Source organism: Camellia sinensis, chromosome 1 (genome assembly GCF_055761805.1).
Source record: "Camellia sinensis isolate YWXY chromosome 1, ASM5576180v1, whole genome shotgun sequence".
Taxonomy (NCBI): domain Eukaryota; kingdom Viridiplantae; phylum Streptophyta; class Magnoliopsida; order Ericales; family Theaceae; genus Camellia; species Camellia sinensis.
This window is the reverse complement of record NC_138961.1, coordinates 36,123,292-36,139,474: the sequence shown is the minus strand read 5'-3', so window position 1 is coordinate 36,139,474 and position 16,183 is coordinate 36,123,292. Positions and strand designations below refer to the sequence as shown.

At 36.8% G+C, this 16,183-nt stretch overlaps 1 protein-coding gene across 23 annotated transcripts in view; it reads right to left on the bottom strand.

Annotated features, from left to right (window-relative positions):
* Positions 1 to 5,321: 5,321 nt before the first annotated feature.
* Positions 5,322 to 16,183, bottom strand: part of SYP81 (syntaxin of plants 81) — a 32,069-nt gene continuing 21,207 nt past the window's right edge. For 4 of the 23 annotated variants that reach the window (XM_082876186.1, XM_082876191.1, XM_082876185.1 and 1 more), the window contains exons 2-9: positions 15,599 to 15,717; positions 15,425 to 15,525; positions 14,256 to 14,339; positions 13,936 to 14,040; positions 12,037 to 12,180; positions 10,483 to 10,749; positions 10,256 to 10,387; positions 5,322 to 5,732 (exon numbers count right to left, since the gene is read on the bottom strand). In XM_082876186.1, coding sequence (XP_082732312.1) covers positions 5,589 to 5,732; positions 10,256 to 10,387; positions 10,483 to 10,749; positions 12,037 to 12,180; positions 13,936 to 14,040; positions 14,256 to 14,339; positions 15,425 to 15,502 — 954 coding nt within the window. In that variant the 5' untranslated portion in view covers positions 15,503 to 15,525; positions 15,599 to 15,717 and the 3' untranslated portion in view covers positions 5,322 to 5,588. Of the gene's footprint in view, positions 5,733 to 6,153; positions 8,961 to 10,255; positions 10,388 to 10,482; positions 10,750 to 12,036; positions 12,181 to 13,935; positions 14,041 to 14,255; positions 14,340 to 15,424; positions 15,529 to 15,598; positions 15,718 to 16,183 lie in introns of those variants that run through there. The other 19 variants (XM_082876175.1, XM_082876180.1, XM_082876172.1 and 16 more) reach the window with 6 other exon arrangements.

Sequence of the window (16,183 nt, the reverse complement as noted above, 5' to 3'; positions counted from 1 at the left end):
CATGGTAAGCATGCTATTCATGGCAGTCACTCACACGCATGCAAGGACGCTAAAGCATAAAACTTACCGAGTACTCCAAGCCAAAATAGAAGCTGATTAGAAATCTATGCATGATCCTAACTATACAGAAGTGCCTCATGCAACACATGCAAAAATGCAACTATAGCAGGCTCGGCTATTCTAAACATGGCATATGAAATGCTACAGCTAACATGTATTCAACTTGGAATTGAAAATACAATGCAGTTAGTATGATGCGCCGAGCCCGATGCATGCAAAACAGATGAATGAATGCAAACATGCTATCATACTGTATGCTAATTGAAACATGCCCTAATCTAACCATCATAAGCTGGTAAATAAAAGGGAGAAAGACGTGGGGTTGGAGCTCATACATCACACACACGCACACTTATTACAACATTGCCCTCGAGCAGAGGGTCCGAATAAATAATATACAGTCCGAAATGAATATTACAGTCCAAATATGTACAAAACCCTAATTAATTAACAAATTAAATTAGGAAACCAATAAATTGGCATGCAAGCCAGGGACTGCCTCAAATCTGCTCCGGATGATGAATGATGCATGCTCGGGTTGCCTTGTGCGGAGAATCCCTCACGATGCCTCGGTTTGCCTCTGTTTGCAATTGTTCTTGGAATGCGTGCCAAGCTCCGGAAGGCTGTCGATTTCTGATTTGCTGCAACAGAGAGAAACAAAGGGGCATGGCAAAGTATTTTCACATATGTATGCATGACTACTCTTCAGGGAGTGTAGTCCTCGGTCCTCGTGCCACCAATCACGCATATCGATGCATGATGGCCGAGGAGTCGAATTGCACGACTCAATATGAAATGAATGCACATATAAACACAACAAAACCTAAACTCCATCATGGATAATCTGGAGTGTCGGTGACTAGGAATTGAGACACGTTCTGTCACTCGAAGTACGAAACGTCCCTCGTTTCCATGCTCGGGCTAACTCCTATCCCAAGCACAATGCAATATGCATGACATGCATGAATGCAACTAATATACAACCTAGCATGCACAATGCGATGAGATGGCATACACAATGCACGATGTAACAAGGCATACGCAATGCTCTAACATACAACCTAGCATACGCAATGCTATAAAATGAAATGGCATACTCAATGCACAATGGACTTACACCAACATGAGTGGACCTCAGCCACACTCACATTAGTAGCCATGAGATGAAAAATGAGACACTCGAAATGCGTACACACATGCACGCAAACCGAGGACCGAACCCAAGGCATAGCATGCAACACTAACAAGGCATGGCAAGGCATGAAACATGGTATGCAAACATGCAAATTTCAGTGCTGAAATATGATGCAAAACAGCCCCGAAACATGGAAACATGGCACCCGATACATGGAATGAACCCGAAACACAAAACTAGGCATATGCATTGGCCTATAGCTATACAAAACATGCATTATTTGATCATGAAGTATGAAGACAGAAGCAAGAAAGTCCCAAAACATGCATATTTCCAGTTTATAACAAGTCCCAAAAACGAATGCAAATAGGGCTAATCTATCATGCAAGAAAAGGCCTAAAATAGAGATTAAACACAAAAGGACAGCAGCTGGCCCCGAACAAAGAAGAGCCCTTCAACAAAGTTGAAAAGCGGCTCAAAATAATGCACTTTACAGTTTATGACCAAGTCCAAAACAGTGCACAAGTAAGCTTAAAACACTATGCAAAAATAGGCCTAAAAAAAGGTTTAAACACAAAGAGCAAAAAGGGAGCCTCAAACAGCAAAGGACCCTTGAGCAAACATGAAGAGGGGATCAAAATATGACTCTTTACAGTTCGGGTCGGAGCCCAAAAATACAAGCACAAGGAGCTAAAAAAACATGCAAACAAAGGGGCCAAAAGAGGGATAAAGAGGCAAGTGATAGAGGGAAGTCCCAAACAGTGAAGAGCCCTTCAACAAAGTTGAAGAGGGGCTCAAAATAAGGCAACTCACAGTTTATAGCAAAGCTCGAAACAGTTTAGAAATAGGCTTAAAATACTACGCAAGAAAGAGGCCTAAAAGAGGCTTTTAACACAAAGTGTAAAAAGGGAGCTTCAAACAGCAAAAATCCCTTGATCAAACATGAAGAGGGGGTCAAAATAAGGCTATTTACAGTTCAGACCAGAGCCCAAAAACACAAGCACTAGGGGCTAACAAAACATGCAAAAGTAAGGCGAAAAGAGAGATGAAGAGGCAAGTGACAAAAGGAAGCCTCAAACAGTAAAGAGCCCTTCAACAATGTTGAAGAAGGGCTCAAAATAAACCACTTTTCAGTTTATGACCAAGCTCAAAACAGTTTACAAATGGGCCTAAAATACTATGCAAGAAAGAGGCATACAAGAGAGGTAAAGAAGCAAGTGGTAGTTAGAGACCTTAAACATGGAAGGACCCTTAATCAATCATGAAAAAGACATCAAAACATGACTATTTTTAGTTAGGGTCGGAGCCCAAAAATGTAAGCAAGTATGGCTTGGATATAGAACAAAATAAAGCACAAAAGAGGGAGAATGAAGACTCACCCTTGTAGACCAAGCTTCAGCAGCTCTTGGCTTGAGAAAAGGTGCTCGTAAGCTCTGGAAAACCAGCTCCAAGTGTTGGAAAGGATGGTGGTGGTGTGGTGCTATGTGGTGGTGTAGAAAGGGATGTGGGATTTGAGGGGTTTTGAGGGTTGGAGTGTAGAGAGAGAGAGATACAATGTAGGAGGCTTAGACAAGATTTTCTAACCCCTCAAATGGGAGCTGGAGGGCCTGGATATATAGGCAAAAGAGGGGGGAAAAAAAGGGGGGAATGGAATTCAAATTTCCCCCCAAAAGTTGGCCCCCCCCGAATACAAAATCTGGGGAGAAACAGAGGGCATTTTTGTAAAGTACCTGGAGAGAGGATCATGGCCGGCCGGTTTCCTAGGGTTTAGGTGGCCGGTCGGCCAAGGGTCAAAAGGGTCAATGAAGGTTAATGGCCGGCCATGCCAAAAAGAGGGCCTCTCATGTGTGCAAAACGCAACCATGTGGTCAAAAACTGGAGAGAATGAGCCAGGAGAGAGAAAAGACCACTTTTAGGAGGGGTTCAAAAGGGTCACACACAATTACTGGCCGGCCATATGATATTGGTGGCCTCCCAGGTGTGTACAACACAAATATGTGGTTTGGGGCAAGAAAAAGTGGCCTTAGGGTGGTCAACATTGGCTTTCAAGTGGGAAAAACGGGCGACGGAGGACGATGGAGGAATAAGACATGGTCGTCAGAACAATTACTGGTCTCCCACCCTTCTACGACCTTCCTAACAATGAAACAGAGGTCCCTGCCAAAAATGAACTCAAATCGATGCAAAATGGAGGTTCGGGGGCCGAAACGCGCAGCCCGAGGCCCCGAAAATTGACTGTTAGGCACCGGAAGTGGTGTTCGACCACGAAGTTGGTTTTTCGGACCGCAGTGTCCTTCAAAAGGGAGTAAATAAGATGCATGCCAAAAACCGGAGCAAACGGAGGTGGTTAAGCAGTCCCGAACCGAGGCACACGGTCAATGGCTCCGAAAAACCGAAAACCGGACTCCAAACGGGCAAAATGGCCTACGACCACGAAACGTAGCCTACGGCCACTGAGAGATGATCTATGAGACCTCTCTCTCCCTTCTAGAAGAGAAACAGAGAAAACCGAGCCTAGTTCGCGAACCGAGGCAAAGCACGCAAGAGCCCCGAAGTCCGAAGACAAAGCTCGCAGCCGAAACTTTGAAACCTCAGAACGAGCACAATATGCAACATCACCAAGCGCTCAATCGGTGACGTCTGAGTCTTAAGGTCGGTCAAAAATGGGGTGTCTACACCACATATGATAGACTATTCAATCCCACAGAAATTGGTGAGATATAAATTGAAAGACTAACCAAAGTTTGAACTATTAGTCCTCCTTACAATCCTAACACAATCCAAATATAAAATAGAATACATAATCCAAAAGATTCGTAGTTCTAGGACTATTAGTCATGAGGATGCTAATCCAACCTAATCCAGTCTGCTCAAACAAACATGGCCTAAAAGTATATATGACATATATATATATATTTTTAAAATGGTGCACAGTAGAATTTCCCTAACAAAAGATTACAAATAGTACACGGTCATGAGATGCTCCTAACCCATGTGATAATTTTATATTTTATGTTGTAACTTTTTATACTGTGAATTTACACGTTTTTATGTAAATTTGATCTTTAAAATTTTTAATTTTGTCAATTTAATTTTTTAAATATTATAAGGTTATGTTTCAATTTTCTTGTCTAAAAATTAATGTATTAAAATTAAAAATATAAAGTGACATAAACTTATCATACTAGAAGCACCAAAGTGAGATAAAACACATATTATAAGGACTAAATATGTATTTTATTATTATTTTGTTAGCAATTTAGACAATCGTTACAAATAAGATTAATTTTTACCTAAATCAAATATTTTAGGAATAAAAACAAATATCGGAGAACCAAAATGAAATAAAATACCAACTTTAAAGACTACCCTATAGAGATATCCATTTTTTTATCCTTGTTAAAATTATTACAAATTGCAACGGTCAATAAGAAAAAGAAAATACTCTCTTTACAATTTTTTTACACTTCTTAACCTATACCATAAAGCCATATCTATTTTGAGACTTCCTAACATCCACAAAAATCATCTCGTTTTGAAAATTTGCCATGAGATTAAGACCTTCATGGGACTATAAAACCCTCCAGGGAACAAACGATCCCACAGGAAATGGAATATTAAAATCTAATAACACGAGATCGGAGATAAAAAGACTATTTTGCCTATCAATTTACAAAAACAACAAAATTACCTTGTGTATAAGACATAATTTAATAGATTTAATAACAATCAACTAATATTACTATATAAGTATACAAACAAACACAATTTATCTTACATCACCAATATAATACCACCACACTAGTACCCACTCAATCCCAACGTACTAATAATTCCCTTGCTGAAAGAAACAGGGCCTAAGGACACATTAACAAAAATATTTATATATAATAATTGTCATATATATAGGGTCCATTATATTTAAAAAATAGTTAAATTCACCACCACATAAAAAGCCACACATAAGAAACACAAGGAGGGGGGGGAAAGGGGGATTGGTAAAATATTTGAATTTAATGTAGCTGCCGGACGCAGGAATTCAACATAAAGAGAGGGAACATATATACTAATTAAAAAAAAAAAATAGAATATGAACTACAATATCAATTTCTACAAGCATAAAGAGTAAAAATAATAATATGAAAACATATATAAATCACGTTTATTTTCTAGTACCTACGTTGAGTTACAAAAAATAGCACCTATAAGATAATTTCCACATTCTGCATTGCAAGACTAGTGCATTAGCAGCTATAATAACAGTCAGGTTAAATTTAAAATTTTTAAAATAAAAATAAAATAAACAAATTTATGAGCACGCTGCAATTTCAGCAAAGCAGAATAATAAGAAATTGAATCAGCGTTTTGAAACTTATTTTGATCTTCACTCCATTTAGTTATACCAGTCGAGAAAGAGGATTGAAAAAGTAAGTACAAACAGAAAAAGCAAGAGGAAAGTTCTGCTACTGCTATTTCTTTGGATGGCTTGGGATAACTCTTTGTTGCCAAGTTCTACATTCGTCGTAGCTGCAACTGCCTGTTAAATTTAAAGGTGTAAGAAGATTATACAAACCAAAGCATCAAGATTTAACTCTAATAGACTGACAAACAACTGCTGTAAAGACAGTTCCATTGTATCCAATTTGAGCATATTTAATAACTTCACGTTTACTCGTTTTTGCCTTTTATTTTCCCAAAAAAAAAAAAAAAAATTAAAACTAAATACTAAAACATATTTCTTGTTTTCATTTTTGAAAAAAAATAAGTCCTCAAATTTTACAGAATTTAGGAAATTAAAAAAAAAAAAAAAGTCACTTGTTTTGAAAACAAACTTTCATTCTCTCCTCCATCCCCCACCCGCCGTTTGGCCACCACTACTATCCTCCAATCACCCAATCCGGCAGCCCCCCACCCTCCAGGCACCCCATCCACCAACTCATCAAATATGTATTCTTACTTGAGTATTTATTGAACATGCTTTTTTGTTTTTTTAACAAAAATATAAAGAAATATCTTTTGTATTCAATCAATATAACATCCAATAGATCTCACACAGTATTTATAAGAGAAGTACTCTTGAACTAACTTCAGTTACATTTGAACTAGAGTTCTAACAACTTTATAACTACTATAGTCAGCCTAATTGCCTAACTGACTTGACTGTTACAACTGTATGCTTTAGCAGGTGAAGCCATGATCTGTTGGTTTGGCTGCGGGTGAAGATTGGTCTGAGCATTAGCATTAGCATTAGCAGTGGTCAAGTGAACATGGAATGAGAGTTAACTGGAGCATTGTAGGTGGAGGAAGAGGTAAATTACTATGAAGAGAAGAAATAGGAATGGAGTGAGAAAGAGAAGAAGAACGAAGAGGAAGCACAGAAGAAGTAGGACCTGGAGGAGCAGAAGGAGAAACTAGTGGAGCAGAAATGGACTCAGTTGGAGCTGCACTAGCAGGCATAGAAGAGACAGAGGAAGATGGAGAGTGAGACACAGATGAACTAAGAGAAGACCAGAAAAAGGAATGTAACTGAGCAACAGAGGGGGCTGAAGAAGAAATAGGAGTAGAAGAAAAAGGAAAACAATGTTCATCAAAGACAACATGGCAAGAGAGATAGATTTTACCAGAAACAGGATCAAGACACCTGTAACCCTTCACTGATGGGTGATAACCAATAAAAACACAGGGAATGGATTGAGGTTGAAGCTTGTGCTTAGTGTAAGGTCGTAACCAAGGATAACATAGGCAACCAAATGTTCGTAAGAAAGAATAATCTGGAGGAGTATGGAACAAAACCTCAGAAGGAGTGCGAAATTGAAGTCTAGCAGTTGGTGTTAATAAGCACCACTGCTGTAGCTAGGGCCTCAAACCAGAGATGTAAAGGCAAAGATGCATGATGCATTAAGGCAATAGTTGTCTCAATGAGATGCTTGTGCTTACATTCAGCTACCCCATTTTGAGATGGAGTGTGAGGACATGTAAGATAATGCAAAATGCCTTGTTCTTTAAGAAAATTTTGAAATTCATTTGATAAAGTATTCACTGCCATTATCACTCCGAAAGATCTTAAGAGTTGCAGAAAAATGAGTTTCAACTAAGGCCTCGAATTCAAGAAATGGAGAAAATACTTCACTCTTGTAATGAAAGGGAAACAACCAAGTAAACTTGCTAAAATCATCAATGAAAACAACATAACACTTGTAACCTGATACCTAAGCAGAAAAGGGGCCCCAAACATCTGAATGAATAAGGGCAAGAGGTTTATTAGCAGTGGAACTGGACAAACTAAAAGGAAGTATATGTGTTTTGGAAACACAACAATCAGTAACTACACCAGGTGAAGTGTGTGAAGACAAATGAAAAGTATTAACAATATGCTGAAGTTTCTTAGATGAAGGATGACCAAGCCGGAGATGCCAATTTGGTCTGGTACTTGAAACAGGTGCACATGTGGTACTTGAAACAGGTGCACAGATGCAACACTTGTGGAATTGGTACTCCTAAAGCAAGAGTGAGGAGCAGGTGAGGATGTGGAGAGCATAGGAATGGATGGAGCATGATAGAGATCTTGAGAATGAAGGCCTTTATATAGAATTTTCTTGGTAGCTTTGTCCTGAACAAGAAAGCCATTAGCATCAAATGTAATAGAACAATTGTTATCTGATGCGAACCTATGAACAGAGAGCAAGTTAGAAGATATGTGAGGGACATGAAGAATTTGATGAAGTTGAAGAGGACAAGATGGAGTAGGGAGTAAGCCATTACCAATGTGATGAATAGGAAGAGTAGAACCATCGCCAATAGTAACTTGATCAGTACCTTGATAAGGCTGATAATCAGAGAGTTGATTTAAGTCATTTGTGACATGAAAGGTTGCTGCGGAATCCACATACCAAGTAGGAGGAATTGGAGAATTCTGATTTGGACAATTCTGAGACTGAGAAGTAGAAGCTACATATGCTTTAGGTGTGGTTGATCGTGCAGAGGCTTGAAAACCTGGATCCATTCTATACCAACAATCCAAGGCAGTATGATTCTGTTTACCACAGATTTGACACACAAGCCCAGAACCAGAACCAGAACCAGTTTGAGAATGAAATGAAGTGGATAGAGGTGAAGTAGTGTGAAAATTTTGTCTGCCTCCTCTGCGAGAACCTCTGAAATATCTTCCTCCTTTGAGTGAGGAATTTCCTCGAAAACCGCTACTTCCATTAGATCCACCTCTATGAGAAAAGGATTTTGTAGTTGCAGCATAGGCATAAGGAATTTCAGAAGCATGAGAATGTTTATGGGCACTCTCAATATGAATTTCCTCAGAGCGAAGTAAGGAACACAGATTTTCAGGAGAAATAGAATCAGATCGAGCACAAATGGTGGTTTTAAAAGCATTATATTCGTCTGGAAGGCCATTTAAGATGAATAAAACTATATCTTCATCATCAACAGGTGCACAAGCTAGAGCAAGTTGATCGGCTATGGTTTTAAACTCAGTGAGGTAGGCATCCATGCTTAATCCTTTCTTAGTGAGGCGACTCATCTTGTTCTTGAGTTGATGAATATGAGAACAAGAGAGAGAAGTAAAACGAGATTGAAGAGCAGTCCATGCCTCACAACTTGTTTTATAATGAAAAACAGAAGTGAAGATGGCTGGAGATAAAGTAGCCGTAATACAGCTAACAAGATGTGCATCAATACACAGCCCTTGTGCATATGCAGGATTAGAGACCTCTCCGCTGTTTGAATCAAAGATCGCAGATGAAGGACAACTCTGTGAACCATCAACAAAACCAATCAGATTCGTTGCGCGCAGTATGTTTTGCAATTGATTTTTCCAGACTATGTAATTTGTAGAATCTAACTTCACATTCACAAAGGAATTGAGATTTGAGATGAGTAACGAAAGATTAGAAGGAATTTATGGAGATAACAGTGAGTCTGCCATGAGAAGAGCTTCAAATCTTCGAATGAACTTCAAATCTTCGAATGATCTTCAAAGATCTTTTCAAAGATCTTTAACGAACAGGTTCAGAGGATCAGTACTCGTTGGAGCTGTTTGCTCTGATACCATAAAGAAATATCTTTTGTATTCAATCAATATAATATCCAATAGATCTTACACAGTATTTATAAGAGAAGTACTCTTGAACTAACTTCAGTTACATTTGAACTAGAGTTCTAACAACTTTATAACTACTATAGTTAGCCCAATTGCCTAACTGACTTGACTGTTACAACTGTATGCTTTAGCAGGTGAATCCATGATCTGTTGGTTTGGCTGCGGGTGAAGATTGTTCTGAGCATTAGCATTAGCAGTGGTCTTATCAAAATACACATAAACATGTTTAATGTTTTCTTTAAACAAAGTAAATGTTACCAAATTTGTGTTTAGATTCAAGTGCCAAATACTGTTGTTAACCACTTAATGTAAATTTATAAACTCAAAAGAGATTTATCCTTATGAAATACTTGATACTCATCAAAAAGGCCTTGAAGATAATAAGCATAGAAATAAAATGTGCTATGATTAAAGGAATATCATTAGGGTTTTTATCCAAAAAACAAATTTAATTCTATAAGAACCAAAAAACATATAGTTAATATATTTGTGCACCCAGGCATCTCATATTGGAACATAGGAAAATTTCCCTTAGATTCCCCTCTAAATGTTACCAAATTTTATTATTATTTCTAATTTGAAAAAGTCTCTTCTTTGCATTCTTTTGGCAAATACAGGAAGGGGTAGTATCCAGACTTCAGCAAATCCAGTCTGGAATTCTTTGCATTCAACTGTGTACTTTTCTAGTGATCTATTGTTTGGTTTTGGTACTATAATGCTAGATGCTAGATCAATTCCACAGCTATCAATTATAGTTTTTTAAAAAAAATAATAAGATGGGTTACGATTTGCCAACGATGCAGTGGCATCAAGGAAATAAATTAATCTTGGAGAGCATACTTTTGTTTTTGATTCTTCTGTTGTTCCAGAAGAAGAGAGGCACTAATGGAGTGTGTATAGAAGCTAATTATATAAACCAGAACATGAACAAACAGGAGCATCCTGACCTGCTCATACAAAAATTCTATCTGTTGAGCTTGTTGCAGGACATGTGTCGACATGAGGTGATTCAATGCAGACATCTCAACCATCTTTGTTTCTGTTTCTTGAACAGCATCTAGAAGATTAGTCAACTCTACCTGCACGAAGATAGAGGGAAACAGCTTTAGTTTTACAAGGACACTATTAGTATTAACCATAATTTGTCACTTCTAGAACCTCATCCGCTGATTACCTGAAGAGCACGTGTTTCATCATCCAAAAGTTGCTGTTGGACTTTAACAGTGTCATATTGAACCTCATCAGGCTCCCTGAGCTCTGAGTTGTCAGGTTCCTTGAGCTTTAATGTGTTAGATTTTGAGTTGTCTGTGGAATCAGATGCAGCAACCCGCTTCAGTTTTCTTCTAGGTGTTGCACGGTTAATAGCTTCTTGGAAGCGTATGGCTCTGAGCTGATCAAACTGTGATGTGACTGTATGAAGCCTTTCACTTAAAATCAACACCTGAAATTAGACAGGGGCAAATGAAATTATTCACACTAAACAAACAAACTGAACTGAGATGCTGCAAATGCAATGTAAAAAAGTCTAATTCACATGCATTTAATCTGTCACGGTATGGACTTTACTATTTTTTATTTTTCTCCTTTTTGATACGTAAATCAGATTGTATTAGAGAGTGCCAAGGGGGTGCAACCCTTGCATACAGGAAGGGAAGAAAAATAAAAAGAAGAAAACAAAACCTTAAGAACAAGCACAAGACAACAACCAAGCATCGACTCCCTACCACCACTCCAGCTCCAAACCTAACTTCCTTTCATTTCTTTCTGAACTTCTCCTGCTCCTATTTCCGAATCTTTACTGCAGATTTTTTTTATCAGCCATAAAAAGGCATCCTCTAAGTCCGTCAGGCGGAGCCCAACAATATTGTCTAGACCTTGCATTTTATTCCCCAAACTCAATCTGGAAAGCACACCTTCTCACACTCCCCACCCGATGAATCAAGAACCTGAACAACCCTCCCTCCCCTGAATTGCAGACTATGCATACCAAAAGACAACTCTCCCCTCTTAGGCTTCACAAAAATCCTCCCAGATCTCCCATTGTGCCACCTCTCTCAGCTTACCACAGAACCACTGAACTAAACAACCAATGTGAGAGAGAGAGAGAGAGAGAGAGAGAGAGAGAGAGAGAGATAGAGAGAGAGTGCTGATAGCCCCTCCCCCTATCCACCACAAACAAATGCCTTCACCCATCATCATCATCATCATCCATGAGATCAAAAAATCTCCAGCCCTTGCCAATTTAAGATATCATCCTCCCTCTAAACTACAATATTATAAAAGGTTGGACCATTACAAACAAACTTGTAAAGTTAATGGCTAACAAGAAAGAGAGGGGGGGGGGGGGGGGGGGTGTGGAGGGGAATCAATGTATGACATATAGGACACAATAACTCCCTGCTAGTATTCAGTCTTTACTATGCCAAGTTCATGATATTCAATCTATCCTTATAATTGCAAGACATGCCATAATTCCATGCAAAACTACAACCACATTATGGGTCACTAAAGTAAGCCCATATCTCAAAGAATGTGTACATGTCAGTCACTCTGTTATTCATTTTTCATTTAGAAGATTTTGTTTTCCCATATTTCTCTTCTCTTCCTCTCCTACCAAACATAGCATTAAAGTCCAATACCACCAATTCGAGTGTCAATAGAATCCACAGCATTAACAAATTGAATGAAGAAGTAATAAATCAACACACAGAAAAAGAAGTATTCATACCACTCCATGTTTGTGTGCAATGGTATCAACATTAGAATGGTCACCCTTAATGCCAAGCCATCCCTTCGAATTTGATTCTTCATCATTTATACTAGTTTTTAGAATATCTATTTGTTCTTTGCACGCTTTAACAAAAATTGTAACCTGCAAAACATAGGATTGGTAAAATTCATATTTGTTATTGAAAGATACAGAATGCAAATCACCAACCAGGACCTAAAAAGTCAGACTTGTACGATTCAGTTTAGTATTAGCAAAGGTCTTGATCTTGTGGAAAAACAAAACCAAAATGGTGAAATCATTGATGTTTAATTTGTTTGATTTGTGGATGAGGTAGCGAGATAAAGTTCCCTCTGAAACTCCAACAACCCTTCCAAGTCCCAAATCCCAAATCTGTGAATACATGCATGCACATATGTTTGAGAGAGAAAAAAATAAAAATTATTACCTCTATCCCAAATTGTTAATCCATCTTTTCGATTTGGGATGTCCCGAAATATTTTGAAAAATCAAAGCCTAAAGTTTTATAATTTCCCAAAAGTTTACCTTCTAAATAGTTATGAATATATTAAAAAGTGGGAATAAAGAGGTAATTTTAGAAATCAATGCCTTCTCCATTTAAATTTGAATGCATTATTTAAATGTCCCCTTAAAAAGTAGAAATTCCTAAAAGAGACTAACATTATGGGATGGAGACAATAAATGATAAAAAATTTTCCCCGAACTTTGACACACAGTAGGAACTCATAGAAACTCCAGCAAATTTTTACATGACTAACCTACAATTCTACATATCAAATTGTGAGGCAAGCACACATGCGACCTAAAATCAGAACACCATATATAATTCATGGCAGACAGACGGCATTCAACTTGTACAGCACATATATATGCACTAAGCCATACTTCTTCAACAGGTTGTTTTATTTCCAAGAGGAATATCTTGCCATCAACACCGCTAAAAGTCTATTTTTAGGAAGATATATTCAAGGCTACAATGAGGTCAATCTAGATTGAATCAAGAGAAACCAGATTAGTGATGTCATAGAACTAAAAAAAAGTAGGGAATGATATAATTGATTACAGAAGTTGAAAAAATCAAGACAATACCTGAAGGCATTCTTATAAATAGATATTTAGTCATTTTACCATATACTCAATGAACACTTTTCACAAGTTTTCATAAGCAGTGAAAACTATTTATAAGGAATCAATTACACCTCAAACCAGACTGGGCACCTTCAAAGTCGGTTAGAGGGTTACATGAAGCAAGTCCCAGAACATATGCCTTGCTGTAGATTCATTGTTTAAGCATTCACTAACAAAGGAGCAAATACCCAGATCTAGCTTTTGTTTAAGGGTGAATTACAGGCATGAAAACAACATAAATGCATCTTGAAACTACATTCATCATGCATGGTTTTGAAATTTAATTTATAATCCAAGTTAAGGCGCTATCTCTTTTTATCATTATAACCAAAAAGGGAAGTTCAAATGATGTATTTTGTTATACCAAAATGCTATTTTTGTTTTGTTTTGTTTTACCTAAAAGCACTCCATTCAAGCAAAAGAAAAAAAAAAATTACTAAAAAAAAAAAAACCAACACTTTCAATCTTTAAAAAAAGAATTTTGGGGTCTTTATAGTGAACTTTTTTTAGATTTTTTCACAAATATTTTAAGTCTTAGGTGCATCTAGATTATATTCATGTAAAAATTTAAAAAGAAAAAAAAAATAAAATGAAAAAAAAACAAAAAAATTCAAAAACTAAACCAAACATCAGATTCATGATGATCAGTATGGATTACGAGTTATGACACAACATCATTTGTTAATAAATACATTGGCAGAGCTTTTTAAATCACTCAAAAACTGGCAAAGGGTAGTTTTCCAAACTTACTTCATGCTCAATGCTATCTCTCTCCTGTTCAGTGGTGCGGTGCAGGTCTATGTAATCCTTCTTATGCTTCATCAAGAACTGGTCCAAAGTTTCTATGCTTTCAAGCTGACAAATGAAAAAGGCAAATATAATACTCTTAGTAAATTTGAATATAAATATCTTGAAATGCTTCCACTTTTTGAAAGGAAAAGAAGAGTGAAATGCTTCCTTAGAAGCAAGTGGCAACATCATTTCCAACAAATAACTTTCTCACAATGAGAGATATCAACAATATCAACAGAAAAGCATAAATGTGTGTATCATAGTCACAAAGCATATACCGTCTTCAGTGCAGCTTTGGTAAAAGATGACCTTTGCCGAGGTTTGTGCATAATGAAAGACGCCAATATGGCTGCCAGTTTGGCCTGTCAACAATAACCACACCTTAGTTAATTTATACCTTAGTTAATATTATATATATTGACTACAAATCCAAAACTAATATGTAACACATTTAGAAGCTCAGATTGCTTTCATAAGTGCTGCAAATATGTTCAAGTAGAACACCATAATTGAATACTATTATTGAATTGCACATTCTACTCCTCAGAAAAGCACACATAATCTTTCTTGGCTCTAAAACTAACGCAACAGGGCAATTAAAATTTGACCCCAATTTTCAATACTAAAGACAAGACTGTTTGATGGGGCCCAAAATTCTCTCAAAAACAAGCAAATTAAAGATGCTTCTGTACTAGATTCGAGATATAAATTTCATATATATATATATAAAATTTAAAAAAAGAGGTATATTAAACACAAGTGCAGCATGTTAGATTTACTGCTACCCAAAACAGCTACTTCTTGAACACATTGATTTTACAGATCGATTATTTCAGAAGCCCTACTTAGCCCTACTTGCCACTTGGTGACCACAGACTACAGAAAATAGTGGACTGATCCCAACTAAAGAAGTTCAAGAATCAATCTGATCCTGGACTTTAACATTGGCTATCTCGTGTCCTGATTCCTGCCATACAAAATACAAGGGAGAGGCTCACATTTGTTTAACAATTTTATAACATCCAATATCTCAGGTCATCATCTTATCTGAGTCCATGTACCTATTTTTTCCTTTTTTGTAACAAATATTTTTTTTCTTTTCAAATACGTGTCTTTAGATAAGTAAATAGATACTTTTCTAGAGTTCAATAGACCACAGGTAAAACCTCAACCTTTACATGTTTGTCATATTTACCTTCAACATTCAGATGTGAAAACAATGTAATGCCATCCAAAGGAGAGCGTTTAGAACTGATCAATGAAAACATTTATATAATAGCAAGCTTAAAATAATACTAATAAAAATAAAAAAATCCGAAGGATCACAATAAATCTATACAATACAAGCAACCATAAAGACGGTTTTTGCATTAAACCTACATATGACACATCAATTAAAATGGACGATCAGTTTGAAATGACTAATCGATTCAATGAGTTAACAAACCTCATTATAACCCAGAGATAAAGCTGTTCGGTGCACAGCATCTTTAAAATCTTCAGTTCTATCTCTGATTCTAGCCATACCCTAACATCACCAACAAACATCTTCTGATCTTCATTAAGAAAACTCATAATCTTAAAATAATTCATAGACAGATAAAGTGTAAAACAACAATACCACAACAGCGAATTATCAGCCTCTGCAGTGAGCAACAATGTTAATCTAACAGGAGACCTAGTGGCTTCTAACAACCATTGGCAGCTCAATGATGACAACAATTGCAGCCGATGTTCAACCTGCACCAACACAAGTTTTTATTCAGATTTTCCCTAGAAATCCCTACAGAATATTACATCGTAAAGCAAATGTTACTTTCCCATTTACAAATGGGTAAATTACACTTTGCCCCCCTAAAGTTTCACATATAACATGCTTGTGTCTGTCCGTGTGTATCAATGTCAATCTTTGAGGCAATATACTTGCCTAATCATGTAATTTTGAGGCAAAATTACTCTGTTTAGGCTATAATATTTATCAGCAATATTACAAATTTTAAAAAAATTACTTAGAAAATATTCAGATAAATATATTTATAAATCACAGTCATTCTAGATAAGATTCACATCACACTAATTTTAAATGTATATCATATAACTCATTTTCAGATAAAATTTCAGATACCCTTTTTTGTGTATATCATATATCATATATCAGCAATACTAATTTTATTCACAGATTCTTTCACAAAATTTTATTCATAGA